Here is a 24,578-nt window from a genome sequence, read left to right as displayed (position 1 = left end):
GGACAGAACATGAGAGATTATGTTAGTATTTGAAACTACATTGACATTCAAGAGGAGAGCAGTGTGGCTGCAGCTTCTAGGCTCAGTTGCTGCTGGAATGAGAGATCATTCCAGCAGCACACCTTAGTTAGAGTTGTGAGCTGTGGCGAACGCAGCGATTTATACAATGGAGCAGTGTTCAGTGAGCGTTCTGCGACGGCCAAAAGGAGAAATTAAGCGGATGTTTCAGAAAAACAAAAGGTGCAGCCTTGAGATGGTAACTCAGAGTGACAGCCTATGATTAGCACAGAGTGTTCTCCTTGACCAGCAGAGACAATGAGTCTGGAGTTCAAAAAAAAAAAAAAATGTTGAGGATTTTCGGAGACAGAACCTTTGGAGAGTAGCCGCAGGGATTTCAGTCGATATTGGGCTTTTTAAAAATCACGTCTGCCAACTCAGTAATTGGTGCTCTTCTCTGTTGCCATCCTTTTACATCACAAACCGTGGATGTTGCTATGTGCTTCAGCTTTGCAAGGGCTCTCACAGAAGACATCCAGAGAACAGCAACTCCCAGATGTAAGAATGTAAAAGATTTGACGTGGGAATGTACTAAATGTTATATTGCATTGTCAATAAAAAATTATATTGAGAAACCTCTTGAAGAATTACAGAGAGTAGATTCATTATGGGCTTGTATTAGATTCTCAAGAAATGATATATGATATGGTGTCTTTAAAACAGACAACAATTATTCCTTTTGTATAGTTGCTAAAATAACACCGATCACTACACCTATAATAATGAAGTAATTATTATTCTGATGTTGCTGCCTGGCAGACATGTTTCTGTAGCTTCAGAGCCTTACGGGTGATAAGGTGTGGCTCCATAAATTTTACACTCCATTTTTAAAAAATGTTAGATTTTTTGGAAACGTGGACTGCTCCGTTGCATACTCAGTTATCTCATGAGGCAAATCTTAAACCATAACTCATAGTGATTTAGAATTTGAAACTTTATAGCTTTGGTGTTCTTTAACAACAGTAATCAACCCATGTCTAGCTGGGAATTAGCCGGGGATTCCTCCTAAGTAGCATTGTCTTTTAGATGTATGTTAACTCTTGAAGCTAGTTGTGAACAACAGGAGATTTTGTAAGAGGAGATATTTGCACTAGGCCTACTTTATATTAAAAAAGACGTGATCTGCAGTTATGTCACAGTGACTATGATATGACTCGCAGTAAGTGAACAAATATTTAACTAAGCCTCTCTACTTTTCATGTCTTTCTGGTTTGGGTTTGTGAAAATATAAAACTCAGACTATCCAGCTACAAAAAAAAAAGCAAATTTTTACAATTCAACAATGTGGTTTTATTGGTAAAGTTACATTTATGTACATCTTTTGTTTTGGCAATAGAACTTAATTTTAGTTTCTTAATGACTTTGCCGACACATCTTAAAATTTGCTGTGAAAATAAAAGAACAGACATTAGCAAATGTATGTCTGGGATAGCAATTATTTAATTTGATAATATTTAACAGTCATCACGGTTTTTGCTATATTGATATTGCGATAATGGTAATTTTGTAGTCTATTATGAAACCCTATCAAACACCCTTCCTTCAGCTGATGAATAGTGCACAGCAACATGTGGGGTGGGTTAGGTTTTTCTTAAGACTGAAAGACGAGTGTAAAAGCTTTTTGTCAGCCTCACGATGAAAAGTGTGCTGCTTGAAGCAGCAGGTGGGGGAGGGGCCGTCGTGAGATGCAATCAAAGACAATGCCAGTTAATTTGGCATTTTCTCTGCCATCTCGAGTTATGGACTTTAAACTAGAGGTACGATGGAATATTTTAGAGGTTACGAAAGCGCAACTGTTTAGAGCTTGGCATTCCTTGACATGGCCACTGCCATATTAAAAGTTTCATTGTATATATTAGTCAAAATATTTATTTCTCGCAGTCACTAATATTCTTAAGGGATTTTTGGTTGTGATCCATCACTCTTCTTTTAGCATTGTGAGTTTCATTGGAAATAATACTCTCTCTCCCAGAAAAGGAGAAACCCCCATCATACCAGACAGCCACTGGCCTCACTGGTTTTACATTGTTTTGAGGTGAAAATAAGCCTATGAAGCTACTGTATGGCAAGACAAGTCCATACTTGAAACTCATTTCTTCAACAAGGAAATGATGTTATAAACACAGCCTAAATGGAGGTACAGGCTAAAACCAGACTTCCTTGCTTATATAATCCGAGATTATGCACCCCCCCTATGGAGTGAGAGCAAACACCACTTGTCGTGACCGTTTTCATGACATATTTGGGAAAGTTACGGTATACAGGGATAATAGGAGGAGGAGTGTGGGTGGGGGTTTTGGTGTCACTGTGTGGTGGTCAATAATGGAGGCCTCCCAGCTTTGAGGGGAGTATAAACCAAGGATTAGCATAACTGTACCAGACTCAGACAGACACAGACTGAGCGGTGGTGTTATCAGGGGGGTCATTGCAGAGCACCAGATGGAACAGATTAAAGCCCCCTTGCTCCATCTTTAAACTTAACCTGAGCACTTGGAAAATCGGGGGTGTCAGCAAATGCCAATCTGATTCATCCTACCTCACCAAACAAGCCGTGCACCCAAACAACAGCAGCGGACATGGCTCACACAAGTACAAGAGCTTCTCAGAAGATTTGAGTGTTTTGGGCTAATGAAAACACGCTATATTTGGGAGAAGATAGTCTGGGGCAGTTCTGCCTGGAGAGAGGCGAGGGCGTTGAAAAGCACCAATACATTCTGATGGGGAGTCAGTGCTTGGCTTTGAAAAGCCTGCATGCCTGCTTGAGGCAATGACTGTGCATGCACAGATGCATGAGCCCCGCTTTCAGCCAAGAAAGACTGCTGTTTTCCCACTTCCCTTCTCCTGTTACTGGCTATAATCGCGTACGAGAACTTAAACGTGTGCAGAGAGAGCAGCCAACACATCCTCGTGCCTTATAATCAAGTTTCAGACCGCCTTGTCTTGCGTTGCTTTTGCGTTGGGAGGGGAGGAGAGGGAGAGATTAGATCGCTGTTGTTTTTTAGCAGCAAAGCCGAGGGAAGGGGTAGTGCGAGGGGAGCTGGGAGGGCGCACTGAAGGCCAGTTGGGGGAGGAGGGAGAGATTAGCAAATAACTGGGCCATGGGTAAACACTCAGCAGTGCCCGCCGTCATCCAATGGAGAGCCTCGGAGCAGAAAACTACTCTGTAGTCTTTTGATATGACTACCCTCTCTCTTTCTGTCTCTCATCTACCTCGCTCCACTGGCCTTGCTTGCATACTCTGACCCACAATCCATTGCTGCAGCGGCAGGCAAAATTACATAGCGAGCTCCACAGAGCAGTGCCCGAAACAGGGCCTGTCATGCTGAATAAGAGATGAACGTAGAGATTGGCATCCAAACAGAAACGGTTCTAAAAAAATTGGATTAGGATCAGTGAGCTGCAGACGCGTCGGTAAGAAGTGACATTAGGCGCCTCCCTTGTCTGAGACTGCACATAGCAGGGTTACTACACAGACTGGAACTGGGATTCAGTATTTATCAGATCTGGATAAGTGGGAAAAACTAAAGTTTAGGGGAAAGACAGGATGTAAGGTCCGTCCTTCCTTCCTTTCTTGTAAGCTTCCATCATATATATAATATACTTGTTTTCTTGTGTACTGTCTTTCTTCTGTCCTTCCTTGTCCCTTCTTTTATCACTTTTCTAATTTCTTGTCTTTATTCCTATGTTTCTGGTATCTTTCTGGGATTTGTTTCTTCATTCCACTCCTCTTTTCTTCTTTACTTACTTATGCCCATTCTTTTCTATCTTTGTACTCTTCCTTACTTCTTTCCTAATAATTTCTTATGTCCTCCCTTTCTTCCTGTCTCTCTTGGGTTGGAAATCATCTGGAATTTTTAAATACTTCAGAATCCTAAATAAGAAAAGGTCAGGTTGAATTGGTTTGAGCTTCATTCTCCTTTTTCTTGAACGTTATCTTTGTAAACAAGCTAATGTATTCAAATCAATATTTCCAAAAATAAACGGACTCATTCTTTTAACCTTGTAGTAGTCGAGATATAAAACTAAAAGGGGATAGTCCTTCCCACATTGGGGAGCTCAACTGTGGATATTCTTTGGGTTTTATGTTGTTTTGACTCCAACATCAAATATCCACAGTTGAGCTCCCCGATATCCCCTTTTAGTTTTATATCTCAACTTCTATAAGGTTTTGGTGTAAGGACCTGAGGGCTCGAGTTGAAGAATCTGACTTTAATAATTTAGTAGTAAAATAAGAGCAACTGAAGTCAAACATGAAGAGTTCCTTACAGTAATCTGAGATCAAATGATTGCATCAGCAATAATAGTTAGACTCGGTTGGTTTGGGTAACCTAGAGACAAGCACCTAAATGGAATGATGTATTCATGTTTAAATGATCACTTTGGTTTTGATTTTGTTGCAGCGTTACATTACTGTGTTTTATTTGTGTATTGGTTTTTATTCTTAGTGTCTTTATAGATCCATCTGCACGGCTGCTCTTTATTAGACATACCTGGTTTTAGCAGTAAGAAATTGGATATTTTTGCATTCCTCTTGATCCTTCAGTTACCTGCCACCACGTCTATTTGCTAGTCCTTCTGTTGCCTCGCCTGTTATTAGCCCCGCTGCTGTTATTCAATTCCCCTCGTGTCTCCTGTTGGAATTTTATAGCTCCTTCCTCAGTAAATATCTGCTTCAACCTAAGCAGATATTTACTGCTTCTCCAGTCTGCGCCAGGATCCAACTTCACCACACCTCTGGCCACGTTTTTATAGCAGTCTGAATGGGAAAGGATTTCTTCCCACTTATTTTTTTTCCACCGTGACACATACGTAGTTGAGCAGGAGTATGTGAGACAAATGCAGATGCTGAAAGCATGTAGGTCAGGTGTAAACAGTCCATCCTGTTATCTAGATCGAACATTAAGTAGGAAAAGTCGGAAAGGCGAATCGACACAAATGTGCAGTCACAAGGAAAAGCTTGCTTTCTCCCCTTATTATGCGAGATTGTTCAAAAGACTCCGGTCCCAAACTTAAAAGTCTGGGCTAAATCTCAAGCCTTTGGAGTGCAAGTAAAAACAACTTGCAAGTATTTAGAGCAAGAATCTAAGTTCAGTCCCGACTCTTTAGAGGACAAATCTTACTGAAATCAAACATAAGGTCAGATCTTAAATGTCTAGTGCACTAGTCCAAGTCCAGTCTTGAGTCTTAGGAATGTCAAGTCACACGGCAGGAGCAACTCACCAACTCTCATATGTCAGACAGAAAAGCTCGTAAAATCTCTTGATCAAACATAAGTTCAGAGTAAACAACACGCGCTCATATTGTTCCTATTGAATATGTTCAATATCCTCGATTTTAGATCGGAGCGGCACTGACATCCTTCCAAGATGTCAAAATCACACTTAACACCACCAAGCAGGAATATCTCTTCAGATTGTCTGAAGAGCCACCCTGATAATCTGGACGTCACTGAGACTGTCTGAAGGGTGAAATTTGGACAAAATCAGCATAAAATTCTTGCTGTGTGAACTAAGCATAATTGAAGTCTTCAATCTTCACTTTACAAGTCTAAGTGATGCCTTGCGTCTTTAGAGCACGAGCCTAAGTTTCACCAATCAGTCAGGCCTAGCCTTTACAATATGAGTGGAGCATCAAAGTTTTAGAAGGTGAGTCGAAGTCAAGTCTAAAGTCTTTAGAGCGAGAATCTAATTCAATTTTCCACATCTGATCGAAACACTCAGGAATCATGTTAGTGCCAGGTCTGAACAGCCCCGAAGAACAAAGAGGAAACGGAAATCAATGAACCTGCCTTGTGGTAAGACGGTGCTCCCCATTTGTCTTGTGTGCACTTATGTGCAAGCACGTTGGCACAATGAAACTATTGTGCTGCATGTCAGTCGATGTGTGTCATAATGTTATTTCCATCTCACAGAAGGCCAGGCTTTGAAGTCTGGGAGTTTAAAGGGTTAGGGAGACAGTGAGGGTGTTTTATTGCAGGATGAAAGGTTAAACAGCTCTTTACGCAAGTTATTGTTTGGTCATCTGATGCCTACTGCTCATTTGGTATTGTTTCGAAGGAGGTCTTGTATAATAGTGATGCAGGGAAATCCCATTTTAAGGCTGTGGATGAAATCTTAAAAATCCAGTTTTAGATCATTTGGGGGGGAGTTTATCAAAAGTTCCTTCTTTGCTGTGTGTTGTGGTTTGTCTCGGAGGCGTCGCTGACAGAGCGGCATCTATGGAATTCATTTCACAGCCTCAAACACCAAGCGTTAAAAGGTAATGTCAGCAGACGCTGCTGAAAAGAGTTCAGTTTTTCCAGCCCTGCATGCGACGTCTCCGTGTTTGTCTTGCCGTCTGTGGGTGTTGTCGCAGGCCCTGCACTTCCTTCTGTCGTGCTGCTTCTATTATTCCTTTGTTTCTCCTCTCTCCTATGGGAGTTCCTCCTGTACAGCCCATGTCCACACATTCACCAGCATTGAGAAAATAAATTGAGCCACGATGGACGGGATCTTTCCATACGTCCAGGAAACGTTTTACAAAGAAATCACATTGTAGTGTTTGACCACTCAGCCACTACAATGGTCGCTCTTTCTGTACTTAAAGCATTCCTCAAAGTGATTTTGGCTTATTAACATCATTATTTAGTACAAATGCATTTTATAGTTAAACTAGTAGACAATGGTAGTGGCAACCTCAGTTATCAGGTTCTTTGGCTAAAATAATAGATTAGCTTTAAGAGTAAGCTAGACTGCATTAAAAACATTAAACAGGACTGAATTTACTTGTAGTCTCCATGTCCTACTTTTTAGTAAACCTTTTTTCTATTGTCTGTAGGGTATCGGTGAAAATAAAACAAGTGAATATTGGCTAGTAAATTAGTCTGACTTGAATTATCACCTAATATATATGGCTGCCTGAGTAGCAATGTGTGGTTCTGCCAGGAAAAACTCTAGCTGCTTATTAAAAGGATTTTAAACTATTGTAATGATGGGAAAATTCTGTTTTCAAAACTTTACTGTAATATCTTTTTATCAGCAGCCAGCCATTGTCTAGTGGCTACCATGGTTGATAACGTGGCTAATTACTGCGCTAATCTCTGCATGTTTTGCTCCTAGAGACACTTTAGCAGAGCAGGACAGAAAAGGTGCTAAATTTGGCACATCAAGCTTTAGTACTAAATTCAGCAGAGTAATGGTTGTGTACTTAATAGAATATACTTCAGTCTTCAAGCTTACCACTTTACTTAATTAGAATTTCAAGAAATGAAGCTGAATAGAAAAATGTTACTGTAAAGTATATTGGGTGTACTGGCAAAAGATGTAGGTGGAGGACAAACTTTGCAAATTATGCTTGTGCAGACAGGTAAAATTATTATTTGAACCAGGTCCAAATAAGGAACCACCCACCTTGGCTACAACCCCAGTATTTTTTTTTATTTTTATTTTTTATCATCATCATCACAGGTGTTAGTCTGACTTATAAGACAGTTAACTTATTAAGTTGTCAATCAAAACTGCGTTGGAGACTTCTACATACAAAAGGCTACATGGTATTTTAACACAAACAGTCTCATTCTGTTACTATACTTTCCATTTTTAGATCAGCCAATTAAGTAAAGATGAACAGAGAATGTATTGTGAATGAATGAAGACAGTAGGTCAGGTTGTTAAGTGAAGGCAGTTGGTCCAGTTTTACCACTGCGTTCATTTATCACATGTAGCGGTTTATTAAAGGTTTTTTTTCATCTTTTTTTATCCCTTTTCTAAAAATCCATTGCAGCCGTACGCTTTTTTTCTTTTTTGGGCTTCAAAGAAAGCTGGTGGAGAATTTTAATGCGGCCTGTAAAGTGTAACTCGAGTGAAGACGATGGAGAGGGAGAAAGAGAGGAAAAGAGGGTTCGGTTCACAGAGCTACTCGGAGGAAGGAAAATCTGGAACCACACGCCCTTGGTCTAGGATTGCACTGCTATTGTCTGCAGATTTCTAACAGTTTCTTCAAGTGGCACGTTTCACTGGAAATCTGTTGCTGCTGGAGCTACTTTGTCTGCAGACGTATGTTTTAAGATGCATAGTGCAAAAATATTCATACTGCTTGGACGTTTGCTCGTTTTTTGTCACATTACAATCACAAAGCTCAGTGTTTGTCAGAAGGAAGCGATAAACACAGCTCCCTGTAACAACTTTTGTCCAACTGTCAATCAACTGTCTATTCCATGTTCATGCTCTCACTACAATGCTTCACCGTGGAAACGACGATGCATTCAAGATGATGTTCAATGTTGGTTTGTTGCACTTGTAGAGTAGGACAAACTAAATAATTTTTCTTTTCCCTTCACAGCTATACATTTGGGTGATTATTTAAAATGTAGTACAACTTTTTTTTTTAGCTGTATTTTCATTGTCCATATTATGGCACAATTTGATATTTAGGAAATAAATTCACTTAATGGAAACAAAGCAATTCCAATAGCAAATCTTTCATGGAACAATTAGCGGAGAAAAAATAAAGGATTCCATAATTTTGTTGTTGTTTTATTTTTTTGATTGTCACAATAAATCCAAATTCTCCTGAGAATTTTTTCATCATAATGAAAAACAATATGATAAATGGCCACCCCTAATTATACACCATCACTAGAATTTGTATTGGAGTTTGACTTAAAATTCTGCTTAGTTCAGCTTTACTCTGGCTGTAACATCTATAATGCACGTACCAATACGCTTAGTGAGGCATTAGAAGACCGTCTAATATTTGATTCTCTTTCATCTTCAGATTCAGAGTTAGCTGAGGTGAAAATAACACTACTTTGAAATCAGAAATGTTTCTCCTGATCTAGCGAGGAAATAGACTCTGTTTAAAAGAGCCGATTCCGCCCATCCATCCATCCATTATCTGAACACCCTTCTTCCCTAATGGGGTCGGGAGGGTTGCTGGTTCCTCTCCAGCTGCGTTCCGGGCGAGAGGCAGGGTACACCCTGGACAGGTCGCCAGTCTGTCACAGGGCAACACAAAGACATACAAGACAAACAACCATGCACACACACACTCACATCTAGGGAGAATTTAGAGAAACCAATTAACCTGACGGTCATGTTTTTGGACTGTGGGAGGAAGCCGGAGAACCCGGAGAGAACCCACGCATGCACAGGGAGAACATGCAAACTCCATGCAGAAAGATCCCCGGCCGGGAATCGAACCCAGGACCTTCTTGCTGCAAGGCAACAGCTCTACTAACTGCGCCACTGTGCAGCCCCCGATTCCGCCCATCTTTTTTCTAATCAATCACTGGCTGCGGAGGTGTATGCTCAGCAGCCCCCCCTACAGACAGAGTCAGGTACTCAGAACAGTGAGCAGGAAGGGGGCTACAGGTTGAGGGCAGCTGCTGGCCGAGGCCTACAGTAGCCAGGGGTTGACAGCTTTATCTTCTCATGAGAACAGAGGAGGAAAGCTGGCTCAGTGCCCAGCCGAACTACCACTCTACTGCCTCAACCCCTGCTCACACAGGCTAGCTTGACCTTGGACAGGGCACAGCCACCCTTGTCCCTCCTCCCTCTTTGGAACTAACCCCAACAGCACCCTCCCCCCCGCTGCTCTCAGCGCCTCTCCCGGATGGAGGATAGGGAGGAGTTGGGAGTAAGGGAAGCAAAGTGGCACATCATGTTTCTCTCATCTGAAATTACCCACAACACACGCTGTGTACATATACACACTCTCTGAAATTCAGACGAGTCCTTCCTGGCGTGGCGCTTCAGTCGTGTGATTTCACAACTGGCTCCATCTTTTCAGTCAAAACTTGGAGGTAGAGTTACGTGACCGGTATGTAGTCGGGTCACAAAAATAAACGTTAACATTTTATTGGGATTGGAGGTGAGAGACGGACACAGTGCAGCTCATAATTGTGAAAATAATTCATGGTTTACACAATTCATCACAAATAAAGATCAAGACTTTTCAGAACACCTATATGTGTGCTGACATAAACTTTTGGTGGACTCCATTAACCAATTAGGACTCTTCAGGGGGAAGCATGATAAATTAAAATGAGCTTCATAATTTCCATTTTATTTGAGATTTCAGTTGTAAGTGGTTTTTATTTCTGTTTTATTTATCGTTTTATTTTGGATATTTAAAATATCTTCCAGTTCTAGTGTTCAATGTACTTCGCAAAATTAACTTTGCAAGTTTGACTCATTGAAAATTATGCTGCAATTATCATTATATTACTTAGAAATGGCCTCAAAACGACAATATTATTGTTTATCATGATAATTACTGGGACACTCTAGTTCTGGTCCAAATATTTTGGGATGAGCAAAGAGAGATTTTGCTTGCAAAACATTTTTGGAAGAAAAAAAACATGTAGCATTTTTCTTCCACTTTACGACTGTGCAACGTCTATTTATGTTTGGCGTTGCAATGTGAAAAAAATTTAAAAAGGTCCAAGGCTACAGATACTTTAGCATAGAAATATTTTATTGTGTTTGTCGGGCTGCAAACCAGTTACATTCATTAAGGTGGTGACTTTATGTTTGTGTTTGCCGTTCCTCCTGCTGTCTGTGTGAATGTTATGTCCTTCAGGCTGGAGTTAAATGGGCTTTCTATTGATCTTCTGGTTCATGAGAGGCAGCAGCTTTAATGGGCACATAGTTGGTTTTCATCTGTGAATTCTTCCTGTATCGATGAGCGGCGGTGCAGCTGCTTCAGCAAATGAGATGTATTTGAATCCATCTTGGAGAATTATTGTGATTCTATTTACGTTCATTGAGTTGGGTTAAATAAATCCCCTCCATGTCCACATCCCACCTTCAGGTATTGACATAATGCTGCTTGGATTTGCTTATTTCATTTTGTAATGAGAAAAACCAAACTAATAGGTATGAATTATAAATGAACTAGAAAGTCCACAGCCGTATAAGCCAACCTATTAAATTAAAGTTGTTTGACTTTCCAAACAACACAGATATTGGGAAGGCATAGAAGATTTTACTATTCTCACAAAATCCATGAATGAAGCAAACATTTAGAAGAACTTGTAGTTGTGTTTCCATTGACCGTAAAATTGCACAAATTGGAATAAAAAAAATAAAAATTGCTTAGTGGAAACTGTAAATATCTAGTTTTTCGATAAGGTTTTTGAAGTAGGATAAGGTGGTTATTAACTGGTCCCCACTACTTAATATGTGGCCAAGAGTTAAACATGTTCTCTAAAAGTTGTTCCCATAAAACAAATGAGCCGTTCCCACAAATTAAACAATTTGTACCCACTAAAGAAATGAGTCGTTCCCTGGAGTTAAGTCGTGGCCAACGTTTGTTGCCAGATGGGCTCTATAGGTTTTTTGATTGTATCAAAACCAGAGTATTTTGCAAAACCACAAAGGAAACACACATCACAAGCATGACGTGATCAACAACCAGATCTTACTGCTGCTGGAAACGATGAACAACATGACAGGAAGTGGAAGGAGGATGAGGGAGTGGCATGTTTTTTTTTTTTTCTTTTAAAGACTTGCTGTGTGAACAAACCTATCCACATGTAATTTTAATTGCGTTTCTTATGTAATGGAATAAGAGACGACAGCAGAATATCGACTAAGTTTGTGCACATTTGTAATGAAAACACACCTTGTGTCTCATGAGCTTATCTTGCCAAGTCAGATCATTGACTGGTGGAAGGTTCAAATGGCTTAAACAAACTTCATTTGGTCGAGCGCCAGTGATGGGAAAAAAAAAAAAAAGTCTCATCAGAGCTTCTCAACTCTACTTTAAGTCCAAGGTCCTGTCAAGTCCACACCTAAGAACAAAGATGGTACTTAATTACCTTTTTGTGTGTTGTCAGCTGCGCAGGGTGAGGAGAGGGAGTGTGCCTTCACTGACCAGCTGCCACAGTGGGAGGTCAAGCGAGTGGCGGAGGGCGAAGGCAGGGTCTCCCCAGAGAACACCACCATCCGATGCGCCAAGGGCAAGCACTGCTTTGGCCTGTGGGAGAAAACCCCGCCTGGTGAATTACAGCTGGTCAAACAAGGTAACAACAAAGTTTTCTCCTACACATTTCTTCTTCTTCTGCTTTTGCTGCTCTTTTGTCTCACTTGGCTGTTTCAAATCACCAAATGAAAGTCTGAGCTTAATGGAAAAACCCTGAACTGCAAGGCCAGTCATTTCCCTCAGTTAGTTTAAAGTCACGATTTTAACTGGCTGTGTGAAAGAGAAGAGATGAGACTGTTTTATAGAAACAAAAATGAATCTGTTAATTTATCTAAATTTCCAATCAAGTGTTGCTGCTGTTTATTGTGTTCTAGTTTGGGCCCGATCAAATGATAGTTTTTTTGTTTTGTTTTTTTTTTAAACAAGAAAGGTCAAAGATCGCAATTTTTCTTGTCTCAGGTTGCTGGAGTCACCTTGCAGATAACCATGGCTGCCATGACGACCGATGTGTGGTGACCAGCCTGCCGCCTCCGATCCAGAATGGAACGTACCACTTCTGCTGCTGCGGCAGCGACATGTGCAACGTAAACTTCACGGAGGACTTCCCGGTGCCGAGCCCCACGCCTCCACAGCCGTTCAGTGAGGACACGCACACAAAAGCCGGCTAACGCGTTCGTTCATTCGCGGCTGCTTTAATCCGCTTCTCTGTTCTTCATGCTGGGCAGTGCACAAACAGTTTTACCACTTTTCTGTTTTGGACGTTAAAGTTCAATGTATTTAGATACACATCTGGACTTCAACTTGGACATTCTAACCGATGCTTATACCCTTATATATTGATGTTTCTTGTTTTAAAGTGACAAAATAGTGAAAACGTTGAAGGGGTGTGAATTATTTATTTTGTTGAACTAATTGTGAGCTATTTTACTAAGGTTGCAATCCACTAAGACCAAGTGAGAGTTGAGAATCTCTATTGTGCTTTCAAAGCTTTAGTGGGTTTACAAGCAGCTAAGGGACATGTTGTTATTAGGAGTTTTTTCTTTTTTTCTTTTTTACCTGCGCCACACCTATGAATGAAAGCGCCGTGTGTGGCGAGATCAGGGCGGTGTCAACGCCGGCCCATCTCCTCTGCAGACACGCTCTCCCGCCATCCATGTCGTCCTACTGCATTCCAGGGATTACACAGTGTCTGCTCCGGCTGTCTGCAGACAGACAGTGGGAGCGTGTCGGCGGCTGCTTCTGCCGCGCCGGCAGATAACAGGGGAAAAGTAAAGAGTTAGCGGCGAGTAATTAAATTGAATTGTCTTTGATTAATCTGTGAAATTTTAATTCCATTTGTGCCTGAATTTTAAATCCCGTTTCTGGTTCATGGCAGATTAACTCCCGACGTGTCTTGGCAAGATTCCTGGCTAAGTAGGAAATGTCTGTGTGAGTGATCTGAAAACAAAGCTCATGGATGATGGTTTTAGGGTTGGGTAATCGGAGTAGCACAGTAACACAGAAACACTTAACCGGTGAAGAACCAGCATAGCGAGAGGATTAATTATATTTTCTGACGGTAATGTTTACTTTTAGAATAACACTTAAAGTTCCCTCCTTCTTGAAGTAAATTCCTCTCATCTTGTCAGCTCACCTCACAGGGTTTCTATTGAATTTAGAAAGAAAGTTGATTTTTGTGTCTGATGAACCCTTTCTGTTGTTTTGGACCATTATCCAATAACAACCCGACTTCACATCACTGGCAGAGATTTTTCTTTAAATTGCTGTTTTTATAGAAACGTCTGGGATTGAAGATATCGATACGTATAGAAACACTAAATCCCATATTCTATTATTAAGATTTCACATCCACCCACTTGTCAACCTCACCATCCAACTACCTATCAACACATCCATCAATATGCCTCTCAAACTGGCATCTAATGGTTGCTATGGAGATTTTGGGGGGCTGTGTCATATAAATTCAAAATAAACAGAAGTCACAGACTACTCATTTAAAGCTCCTAGACTTTTACTAATATAAAAAGATGCAGTATTAAAAGAAAATCTGAAGTTGCACTCGCATAGAACAGCTTGAAATGCCTTTGAATAATCATGATATAAAATATATATTTTTTTTTTAAACTATTGTTTCCTAATGTAGTCGTTTATATATTAAATAATAAATTATGCTTCCTCACTGCAACAGAGAAAAGACTGACATTATCTTTAAGGTTAAGGTTTGTCATGAAACGCAAAGTTGTGAAAAAGTGTTTTCATGTGAACTGCGCACATAAACCATTTTGTATATTTGCCTACTTTGTTTTGATATAAGACTCTAGGCGCTGTGTGTTTTCCTGGAGCTCTAAACAGTCTTCTGCAGAGCGATGGAGGAACATCGGTGTATACGTCTGTGTTTATTCCGGCTTTGTTGTTTTGACTAGAAGCCAGGAGATGTTAGACATTAAAAGGAGGCTTGTCAGCTTTTATATATGTTTGTGTAAGTAGGGTGTACATGCATGCATATGCTGGAACATCGGTCATAGCTGCCCTCAAGCTCTAGAGGTCATCAATAATGAATCAAACCGTTGTCTCTGGACAACAATGTACAGTTCAGTACATTGTGCTTCTATTAGCAAAAAGTCAATGGTGTAATTTGGATTTGTTTTGTTATGTTTCCTGCTTGCAGCCCATGGAACCCTGCGCCACGAAGAGACAGTAACTATCGCCCTGGCAACAGTCTCCTTGCTGGTTGTGGTCGCCGTAGCAGCCTTCTTTGGTTACCGCATGATGCACAGTGAGTTACCATGGCGCCTAGCTCTGAAGATCGATTTTTCAGGGCCATCTGAACGACTTTGGTTGCATTTCAATTCTAGCCACATAACGAGTTACAGTCTTTTGCAAAAGTATTCATACCTCTGGCTTCTACATTATTGGGATTTCATGTAATGGTTCAACTCAAACCAGAGTATTATTGTGACGTTGAGTAAAAGCAGTGGATCATTTTCAAAACCCTTTGCAAAACAAATGTGTCTGTATCAACAGGAAATGGCAAACAAGGGCTGCACAACCTCAACATGATGGAGGCTGCCGGCTCTGAGAGCTCACTGGACCTTGACAATCTCAAACTGCTGGAGGTTAGAGTCCAAATTAACTGTTTTCATCATCTCCACCCTCCACTGTTAAACCTAGATTTAAGACCAACCTCATCTGATGACCCTCCTTTATAGCTGTGTTGGACTAAAAGTGATCTATGAATGTAGCCTTGAAGATATCTTGAGATTTCTGTTCGAATAAAAGTCTGAGTTGCATTTAATATCATCTGAATTTCAACCAGGTTCTGTTTATAAAGAGCAAATTCTCTTATTACTGATAGAGAAGGGTTATGTTTTTATCCACATGTCTTCAGAGAGTAAGGAATGCTTAAAAGTCAAACCAAAGACCCCGAGACGGAAATAAACCCAAAATACATCAAGGTCTATGGCTGCTTCTGTCGTTTCAATGTGACTTTTATCATCCGATCATTGCAGGATGATACGTATGATGGGTCAAGCGTGTAAAAATAGGAATGCGCTTTTACTAACACCGGATCCTGACAACCTGATATGGGAGTAAGCGGACTCGTGTTGTGATAGGAAGCCAATACAGTCTGGATGATATTCAGCCGCAGGGACAATAGAGGCAGACAAAGACTTATTTAGGTTTCTTAGATGGGTTTGCTTTTTGTGGAAGAGGGGGGCTCAAATTTCTAAAACTGTGGACGGCTTGCTTTGTCTGTAAATAACCAGTACACAAAAATTTCCTCTGTATCCCTTATGTTTCCACGATTTAGAAAATTAGCTATAAAAACCGTCTCACCAGCTAAAGCAGGGATCTAATTATAATTTTTAATTGAATTTACTTTGATTTAATTGACCAGAAGTCTGAGGCTCTGTAAAAGCAGGGATTTTACATGCAGTCTAATTACTTCTGTTGCAAATGAAAAACTTTAGAAACACCTGGCATTAAATTCTGATCAGAATGATTGATTTCTTTTTTTTTATTATTTATATATGAGAAAAAATTAGCTTAAAAAATATTTCTTCAGAATTAGGCATGGACTGACTACAGATACCAAGCTATAACAATGTTTTAAACAATATATATCTTCAAACTAACTGAAAACATGAAAGAAAAAATGTGAGACCAAACAAAAGAATTCAATGCAATAGAATACGTTGTAGTAGTTATGCCGGGCCAAGCGGTGGCACTGTAACACCACCAGATGTAAAATTTAAAAAAAACAAAAAACCAGCAATTAAAGAGAAGTATATTCAGCTGAGACAGCCACAAGAAGGTCATTATTGGTCTTGGCATAAATGCAAATCAGTTTTACTGATAAAGAACATCATACCAATAGTTAAAACAAGGTGGTGGTCAGTAGCTGCTTTTCTATTAACCATCAAATTGCACAAATTGCAATTCCAAAAGTAAATTTACTTAATGGAAACACGTCATTTTTTAATACGTTTTTACGCTGTGATGAGATGGTTTTTCAGCCATATCAAAATTTGTGTATTTCACAAAACTGCAATTGAAACGCTTTATTTTTTATTTTTGCATCACACGAGTCACATGATATTACTACTGGTGGAAACGACAAAGAAGACAACAGGAAGTGATAGGCGGATGATAGCGCAGTATTGTTTTTAACAATGTATGAACAAACTTATTCATTTGTGATTTCAATTGTTTTGTATTTAATGGAAACAAAGTTTGAGCCATGAATTTTGAACAGAAAACCAGGATAATAATCTAAAACTCAACCACAACTTCCTCTCTGAATGGCTTAAAAAACTCAAACTGAATGTTTAGTGGTTTCCTAGTCAAAGATGATTTCACGTGACTTCACGTAGATTGTTCATGTTTGAAAACCATTTAGTGTGGGCTAAAGTAGGACAGTTTAATATGTTATTTTGTTTATGTCCTATTATGGATTTTAGGTAGCTGCACAGCCCCGTAACACAGGCAAAAACTCAGGCAGTCGAACATGGCTCTGGCTGCCTGAGTTTCGACTTGATTTTTATCAAAATATTCAGCGTATGACTCAGCTGTCTCCTTGTAGCTTTGCAGATGCTGCGGGTTATATCTTGTTGGCCTTCTGGAAAATGTATTCATCTGTTGGTATTTAGAAAACATTTCTTTCATGTTCTAAAGCTGTCCTGAAGACATTTGATTCCCTTGGCTGCTTTGAAATCAATATAAAAACTGCTCTGACCAACGTGGTGAACAGTACAGTAATGTAGATTACTTCTAAAGCTGTAGCTTCTACCAGCTGTAGCTGCATTTAGCTTAACTTCGCATCCTTTTCGGGACAGAGAGAGGGAGACGTTTTTCATTTTCATTCATTTCACGCCGTCGTCCTTGTGCCTTATCGAGTACACATGTTTTTTCGCATTAAACCAGTGGCCTGCTGAGGGGGCGTGAGCCAGGGAGCCTTACTCCCAGACTAAACAGGTTTATTGTTTCGCTTTGTGTCTTTCTGAGCCAGAGATAAATTTCCAGAGGAAGACATTAAACACAAGTAAATGCACTGCTGAATTCTTCCCCCGCTCCCTTGCAGATGACATTTTAAGGCAGTCTGTTTGAACCCTAATAGTCTTCTGGCTAATTCGGGAAACTAATTGAATGATTTGGAACTGACTCAAAACCATTTTAACTGTTGTTTGTTTTGTAATTAAGTTTATTTCCCATCTCCCCACTCCCTGCCTGCTTGCTAACATGCTTCACTGTCAGCCTGTTAATAATTGCTTTTACCGCTCTTGAGATTTTGAGTCTTTTTTTATTTTTTGGGTCTCTCTGTTTTTCTCAAGCACATGTGTACCTCTGTGTGGGAACATGTCTTCAACGAAGGACCCTGTTTGCCCTATTCTTTTTAGATTAGTAAGTTCAAAAGATTTAAATTGTAAAACATCTATTAATAGTCTGTTTTCCCTTTTTTTTCTCTTTCTCTCTCTCTTCAGCTGATTGGACGTGGCAGATACGGCACGGTGTACTGCGGCTCTTTGGACGAGCGGCCCGTCGCCGTTAAAGTGTTTACAGCAGCCAATCGGCAGAACTTTGTCAACGAGTGCTCCATCTACCGCCTGCCGCTCCTGGAGCACGATAACATCGCCCGGTTCATCGCTGCCGACGAGCGGACGGGCCCCGAGGGCCGGTCAGAGTACCTGCTGGTCATGGACTACTACCCACAAGTGAGTACAGGGCGGAGAAAAGTGATTAATGAAGAGCTTTACTCTGCTAAATATTTTCTCATATAAGATATGTATTATTTTCAGCGTCCTGTATTAAATATTTTTTCCTTTATTTTGATATGTTTTTGCATTTACCAAAATCTGCCTAAGAGATGTCAAGGCTTGAAATTTTAAATATGCAAATGCAATTAGAAAATGACTTAATATTTTTTGGTCACCAATTGTAATTTTTTGCCCAATCACTGCTCTTTAAAAAAACCTTACCTGCCAAGTCTGACTTTATTAAATTATTTTTTCATCTGAAAAGTTGCTAAGTTTGCAATAGTAGGGTGACTTTTCTATTATATTGTAGATAACATAGACTTTTACTAAAAGGTTAAAGGTAAGCATTTGTAAACTGGGTTTTTACAGTGTTTGTCAAAACCTTGAGCTGCAGAGTTACCAGTTTGACCAGTTGCCTTTGTTAGTTTATCACAACGCCCCACAGGAGGGTGAGGAAAAACGTTATACAGGAATGTCTGCAGAATGTGACGAAAAAAAAAATCCCCGGACCCAATAGGTGAACATAAAAAAAAAACAAATATCAGATTGCGACAAAATAGCAAAGTGAACTCCTGAATAATAATAATAAGGGTAAGTACCAGCCGAAATGTTTCCTGTCCAAACCTGAAGCTAATTACAAGTTTGCTAATGCCACCTGGTCTTTTCATAGTTATTATTATAATGCACATCGCCATGGTAACACAGTGCAAGCCAGGACACGCCTAATGAGTTTGAGTGAATTATTTAGATAATTTATCTAAACTGAATTTAATGTAATTTTCCTCACTAATAGATGCAAGAACTGAATTGTGATTGATTTTAGAAATAAAATATTGGGGTTTTCAGGAAGGAAATTATTAAAACTCACCGTTAGTTCTGGTGTTTTTGTACAGCGTTGTCATCTTTTATAATTGAATCTCATTCCTTTTCGGCTGCACAACTGAATGGTTTTTCAGATTTGTGAATAAATATTTTCTTCACGTCTTGCCATGTAAAAATGTAGCTGCTCCCCGCCGAGGTAAAAGCACGGGATAAGCTTTATAAATGTGGAATTAGTTTTGAAAAAAAATTTCTTACCGTGAGCTCAAATAGGCATCTGCTGAGATTACATCAGATGGTGTTTTTAAAGAGTGGAGCCAGAAACAGTGTTAGCTGCATCATTACATTGGAAGTTTTAATCGTTGCAGAAGACACGAAGTCCATAGCTAAAGTATTCACACCGCTATCATGGTTTTACCTCTGAGGAAGGATGAGAAGTGGGGGTTTTATTTTTTGTGCTTTCTCAGAGAAAATTTGTGAGATTTAACCAATAAAATGCAGCCTGAAAATTCAAGGCATGGAAATAGTTTTACACCTCACTTTATGTCTTGTTTTATTTTTGACTTTGTTCGTGTTTGCAGGGCTCATTGAGTCACTACCTGAGCGTCCAGACCAACGACTGGGTCAACAGCTGCCGGTTAGCTCATTCTGTCACTCGAGGCCTGGCGTACCTGCACACGGAGCTCTTTAAAGGAGGTAAACCTCAAGGCACTGCCCATAATTGCAAATATAAATTGAACAGTAGATTTAGTATATATAGTGCTTGAGCCATTGTCGGTGGTAAACGTTTGGCAAACGCTCTTTTGTTTCTTAAGATTTTACTTGCTGTGGACATATTTCAAGTGTTATCTGGTCGTTGCTAGGTAGCGAGATAGTAAAAATATAACGTTGAACACGGAACCAAAAATGCAGAAGCTATGTCATGACTCACAGTAGCTTTTAGAAGCAATATCTTGAAGAAAGCACCTTGTATTTGATCTTATTAGTCACTTAAATCTGAGGAATGTTGAATCACTCTTGTTTTGCAACACGTCTTCTGTTCATCTAGCTTTTTAGTCACTAATAATGCAAAAGAATAAATAAAAAATTCCTATTAGTCAAGGTTAAAGGCAGCGGTAGGGCTTTTGGACCGGGTTTTCTCTAGAAATTGATGAAGAACTTTAAAGTGTCCTTATAACCTTTTCGAGATTGATGAGCAGCAACAATTACATCTCATAGTACTGTAGACTCATATAACCCAGGGAGGTTAAATCAAGTTGTCTAGCTTTGCTCAGTCAATGCCAATAAGAAAGGCGCACCATCAGTGCAGTCCTGATCAATCCGTCAATGCTTCTGTTTAGCAGTGACTGTCTTCTATTTAGCTACTTAGCCTCCTAAATCCTACAGCAGAAGTGAGATATATATATTTGGGGGTTGTTTTTTTTTGGGGGGGGGGGGTTACATTGCTTCTGAATTTTGGCCAAGATTTGGTTGAAAAAAGATCCTAAAATGATGTCTCAGTTTAAGACATGACAAGGAGCAGATTATCTATTTACTATTGGGCTGTCCAAAAGTAATAACACCCTGGGGGTTTTACACTGCAAAAACACAACATTTTACCAACTATTTTTGAATTGAAATATATAAAAAGAAAGTCTAAAGTGTGGCACAAATTTTATATTCAGTTCTCGTAAGTTATATTTTGTAGAACCACCTTTCTGCAGGCGTTGCATATCTACACTGAAACGTTTACTCATTCTTTGCAAAACAGCTGCAGCTCCGATTGGATTGAGAGCAAACATCAATTTTAAATTAGATTTAGACCTTTGACTGGACCGTCTTAACACAAGAGTTTTCTTTGATTAGAAGCTATTAAATTGTGGCTCTATCTGAATGTTTGAGTCATTGTCTCACTGGAAGGTGACCCTCTGCCTTTGGCTGCACAATATTCTCTATTTGTAATGTTGTGATTATTGCAAAGCAGTTGTTCATGTTCAGCTTATTGGATCAAATCTCAGCACAGTAGATGCTTGTCATATAGACCTTTAACACCGTGTCACAGATGAAATAAGACAAATCAGTCAAATTTTGATTTATTTATGTATTCAAAAGTAAATTGCATAATTTCCTAACCTCATTTAGCCCTACCTCTGCCTGGGTCTCAGGTCTTTTGCAACCTCCAAGAAGCTCTGTTTGCTTTACTTTGTGTTTTTTTGTTAAAGTCCCAGTGAAAAACCTCAAAGTTTATGATTTTTAAAGTTGCAAAAAAGGAATAACCTCTACTTTCACGGTGCTGAGCCCCGACAGAGGTGATCCTCTCTTTGACCACAGCTGTATGTGCTACATACCGCGGCTCCACATGGCTTTGTTTATCCTGAAAAATTCACATACTTGTATTTTGACAAACGCACTGTGAGCACGCCCAGTCGAGGGGTATTTATAGACTCGCCTCAAGCTTGCTGTGAGCAAAAAGCAGGAGGAAAAGGACACAGTATAGATACAACCTAGAGCGTGTGAATAAGTATCTCCCAGGAGGCCGATTGGACAACCGAACGAGTCTATATTTTTTTTTCTTTCACTCTTCAGCATGTCGCAAAATCTCAGTCTCAGCAGCTGCGTAGAGCTCTTGTCTCTTCATCAGCACAGATACACATCAAACGGGCTCAGAAGTTGACAAGGGATGAAAGTGCACTGATAGCCTGCTTGTGCAGACGGCTAACTAATAAAAAGAGGCAGAGTGTTGGGTGCACACGGGGAGAAAAGGGAGGAAGCTGGAGTAATGGGCAGATAAGGGAGAGAGAAGCCGTTAACAGCTGAATCTCTCAGGCTTTGGCACATTTGTCATCCTCCCCCACCAGGAAACACATAGCTGCTGTGGCTGCTTCACTGCGCCCTCTGCTGGGCAGGAAAAATCAGCAGTAATAAAACAAATAAGTTTTTAAATGGAAAAAAAAAACAATAAAACAATTCCCTTCTCTCTTCTCGCCGCAGATTTGTACAAGCCAGCCGTTTCCCACAGGGACCTGAACAGCAGGAACGTCCTGGTCAAGGCCGACGGCACGTGTGTCATCATCGATTTTGGCCTTTCCATGAAGCTGACGGGGAACAGGCCGGCGCGCCACGGAGAGGAGGAGAACGCCGCTATAAGCGAGGTGAGCGTTTGGGAGAAGGAAGAGCTGCTCTTTGTGTTTATCACGCCAGGAGTTGCGCTTTGATGCGTTTTTGCTTGAAAATGTATCTCGGTTGTTTTTCTTGTGTAGACGATGCAGCGTAAGTCATGTCTGAGCTGCCATTTTGGTCTGACAACTGTCAGCAAATAGGAAGAGAGCTGCCAAGTGCCAACCGTCTTATTATAGTGAGATAATTTGGTAAAATATGGGAGGAGTTTTAGAAAGTTTGTTTTTAGAAAGACAATTATATTATTGCAGTAGAGGAAGTGGGTGCATAACAACCCTGACAATCGGATTTAGGTCTGTACTTTGACTAGGCTGCTCTATTACATAAATATCTTATCTTTGAGCATTCCAAAACCCTTAGTTGTTTTCAGAGCATTCTGGGAAACTGAGGTTCTTTAAAAAAATAAAAAAATAAAAAATTTTGAATAATCAGTGGGTTTTGATGTTTAGTGAATTGTTTTTGTTTTGGGTTTTTTGCTTAATTTGGAATTTAACTGTAAATATTCACAAAAATAATGGGAAAAAAATGGTGAATTAATATATTCTGCTTTGCAAGCATGCTCTTATTTTGAAATGTCTGGACACGCCTTTGTCACTGCACTGCACTAAATTAAATCAGCATTTTTCTGGTTGTTTTTGATTTATTGACATTGCTAATGGTGATTTTTGTATAAAAAAATAATAAAAATATTTGTTTTACTGTAACTTTTCATTGTCTTCAGGCTGGTCAAGACAGCTTACTGTTTTTCAAGTCTAGTAGATGCTGTCCATTGTTTTCCTTACTGAATGAATAATTGTTAAATAATTGGGATTTGAGTAATGACTATTACTGTGATTATAATATTTTCCATAATTGAGTAGCTTTAGCAGTAGATGGCATTCACTGACTGAGCCAATCAGTTAACTATTGGTAAATTCACTACTGACCAAATAAAAATTATTTGAAAAGTTTGAAAAGATTTTTTTCCATGTGAATAAAATCTTCTTTGGAAGCTGGTGCAACAAGATTTAAAATTATTATTTAAAATCAAGATTGTTTTACATTAAAAAATGCAGATGTCTATATTTGGATAGTATTGCTACATCTCCCACCTGGGCTTTGATTCTCCAGCCTCCATTTGGTTCTTTTTGGTGTCAATAAGATTTCTTCATCTGCTCAACTCTTATCAGTCAGAACCATAAAACTCCTGTTGTGTCGAAGATTTTACGCAGTGCATATTTGACATATCCTCCTCCTGGGTGTGCCACCGTTGCTTCAAGCAGTTCCATTTCCTGTTTACTTTTCAACTTCTGTTGCTGCTCAGTCTCCATTAGTCAGAGTTGGGACAAGGCATTCAGGTTTGTTAAGGAGCCAAATAACCTAAAACAGTCACTTCCTTCCAATTTTATATACATTGAGCATTAAGGTGTGCTTGTACTCAATATTTTAGGTCCATTTTTGTAAAGGAAAATGTAAAATTTTTTGGAAATGTCCTGATAACCCTTCCCGGATTCATGTACAGCAACAGTTGCATGTCTGTCCACACACACCTGTGCACGCCAGAGCAGCAAAGCACCAGAACTTTGATCAGTTAATAAAGTTTGTCACTAACTTGTTCCTCCACTGCCAGGTGGGGACAATCCGCTACATGGCTCCAGAAGTGCTGGAAGGTGCTGTGAATCTGAGGGACTGTGAATCGGCGCTGAAGCAGGTGGATATGTACGCTCTGGGCCTGATTTACTGGGAGATCTTCATGCGATGTACCGACCTTTTCCCTGGTGAGACACAACCAGACAGATTAATATTTAGAAACAACATTGTAGAAAAGAGGTTATCAAAAGAATACAAGCGTCATTAGTGTTTTTTTTCCCCCTTCCATGTCCTTGCCTGCCTCTAGGAGAGTCGGTGCCAGAGTACCAGATGGCCTTTCAGGCAGAGGCAGGAAACCACCCCACGTTTGAGGACATGCAGGTCCTGGTATCCAGGGAGAAGCAACGGCCCAAATTCCCTGAGGCTTGGAAGGAGAACAGCTTGGTGCGTATGTTTTTGGCTAGAAGAGCTGGGATATATTTGTTAATATATCTTTTTTAACCGTTCTACATTTTCTCACCCTATAACCACAATCGCCAATGAATTTTGTTGTTAATGGTCTGACTCGCTAACCTAAATGTGTGTGTTTCAGGCGGTTCGCTCTCTGAAAGAGACAATGGAGGACTGCTGGGACCAGGATGCAGAGGCCCGCCTCACAGCACAGTGCGCCGAGGAACGCCTCGCAGAGCTGCTCCTCATATGGGACCGCTCCAAGTCTGTCAGTCCAACGCTCAATCCCATGTCCACCACACTGCACAATGAAAGGTTTGTTAAACTCTGAGCCATCTCCGTTACTGTGGGGCATGTGCTTCCAGTCGT

General features: G+C 40.0%; 2 protein-coding genes across 4 annotated transcripts in view; one reads left to right on the top strand and one right to left on the bottom strand.

Annotated features, from left to right (window-relative positions):
- dock9b (dedicator of cytokinesis 9b) overlaps nt 1-11,961 on the bottom strand; it is a 66,548-nt gene extending 54,587 nt beyond the window's left edge. For all 3 annotated transcript variants that reach the window (XM_044110291.1, XM_044110294.1, XM_044110295.1), the window contains exon 1: nt 11,858-11,961. The gene's annotated coding sequence lies outside the window, so the exon portion shown is untranslated. The remainder of the gene's footprint in view (nt 1-11,857) is intronic.
- Nucleotides 1-24,578, top strand: part of LOC122827399 (bone morphogenetic protein receptor type-2-like) — a 34,530-nt gene that overhangs the window by 5,025 nt on the left and 4,927 nt on the right. Inside the window, exons 2-11 of the mRNA XM_044110296.1 lie at nt 11,876-12,061; nt 12,421-12,600; nt 14,630-14,737; nt 14,986-15,077; nt 17,943-18,173; nt 19,616-19,730; nt 22,005-22,165; nt 23,800-23,947; nt 24,067-24,203; nt 24,352-24,524. Of these exons, the coding sequence (XP_043966231.1) occupies nt 11,876-12,061; nt 12,421-12,600; nt 14,630-14,737; nt 14,986-15,077; nt 17,943-18,173; nt 19,616-19,730; nt 22,005-22,165; nt 23,800-23,947; nt 24,067-24,203; nt 24,352-24,524 (1,531 nt within the window). The remainder of the gene's footprint in view (nt 1-11,875; nt 12,062-12,420; nt 12,601-14,629; nt 14,738-14,985; nt 15,078-17,942; nt 18,174-19,615; nt 19,731-22,004; nt 22,166-23,799; nt 23,948-24,066; nt 24,204-24,351; nt 24,525-24,578) is intronic.

Source organism: Gambusia affinis, linkage group LG24, assembly GCF_019740435.1.
Source record: "Gambusia affinis linkage group LG24, SWU_Gaff_1.0, whole genome shotgun sequence".
Taxonomy (NCBI): domain Eukaryota; kingdom Metazoa; phylum Chordata; class Actinopteri; order Cyprinodontiformes; family Poeciliidae; genus Gambusia; species Gambusia affinis.
This window is presented reverse-complemented; position numbering and strand designations above follow the sequence as displayed.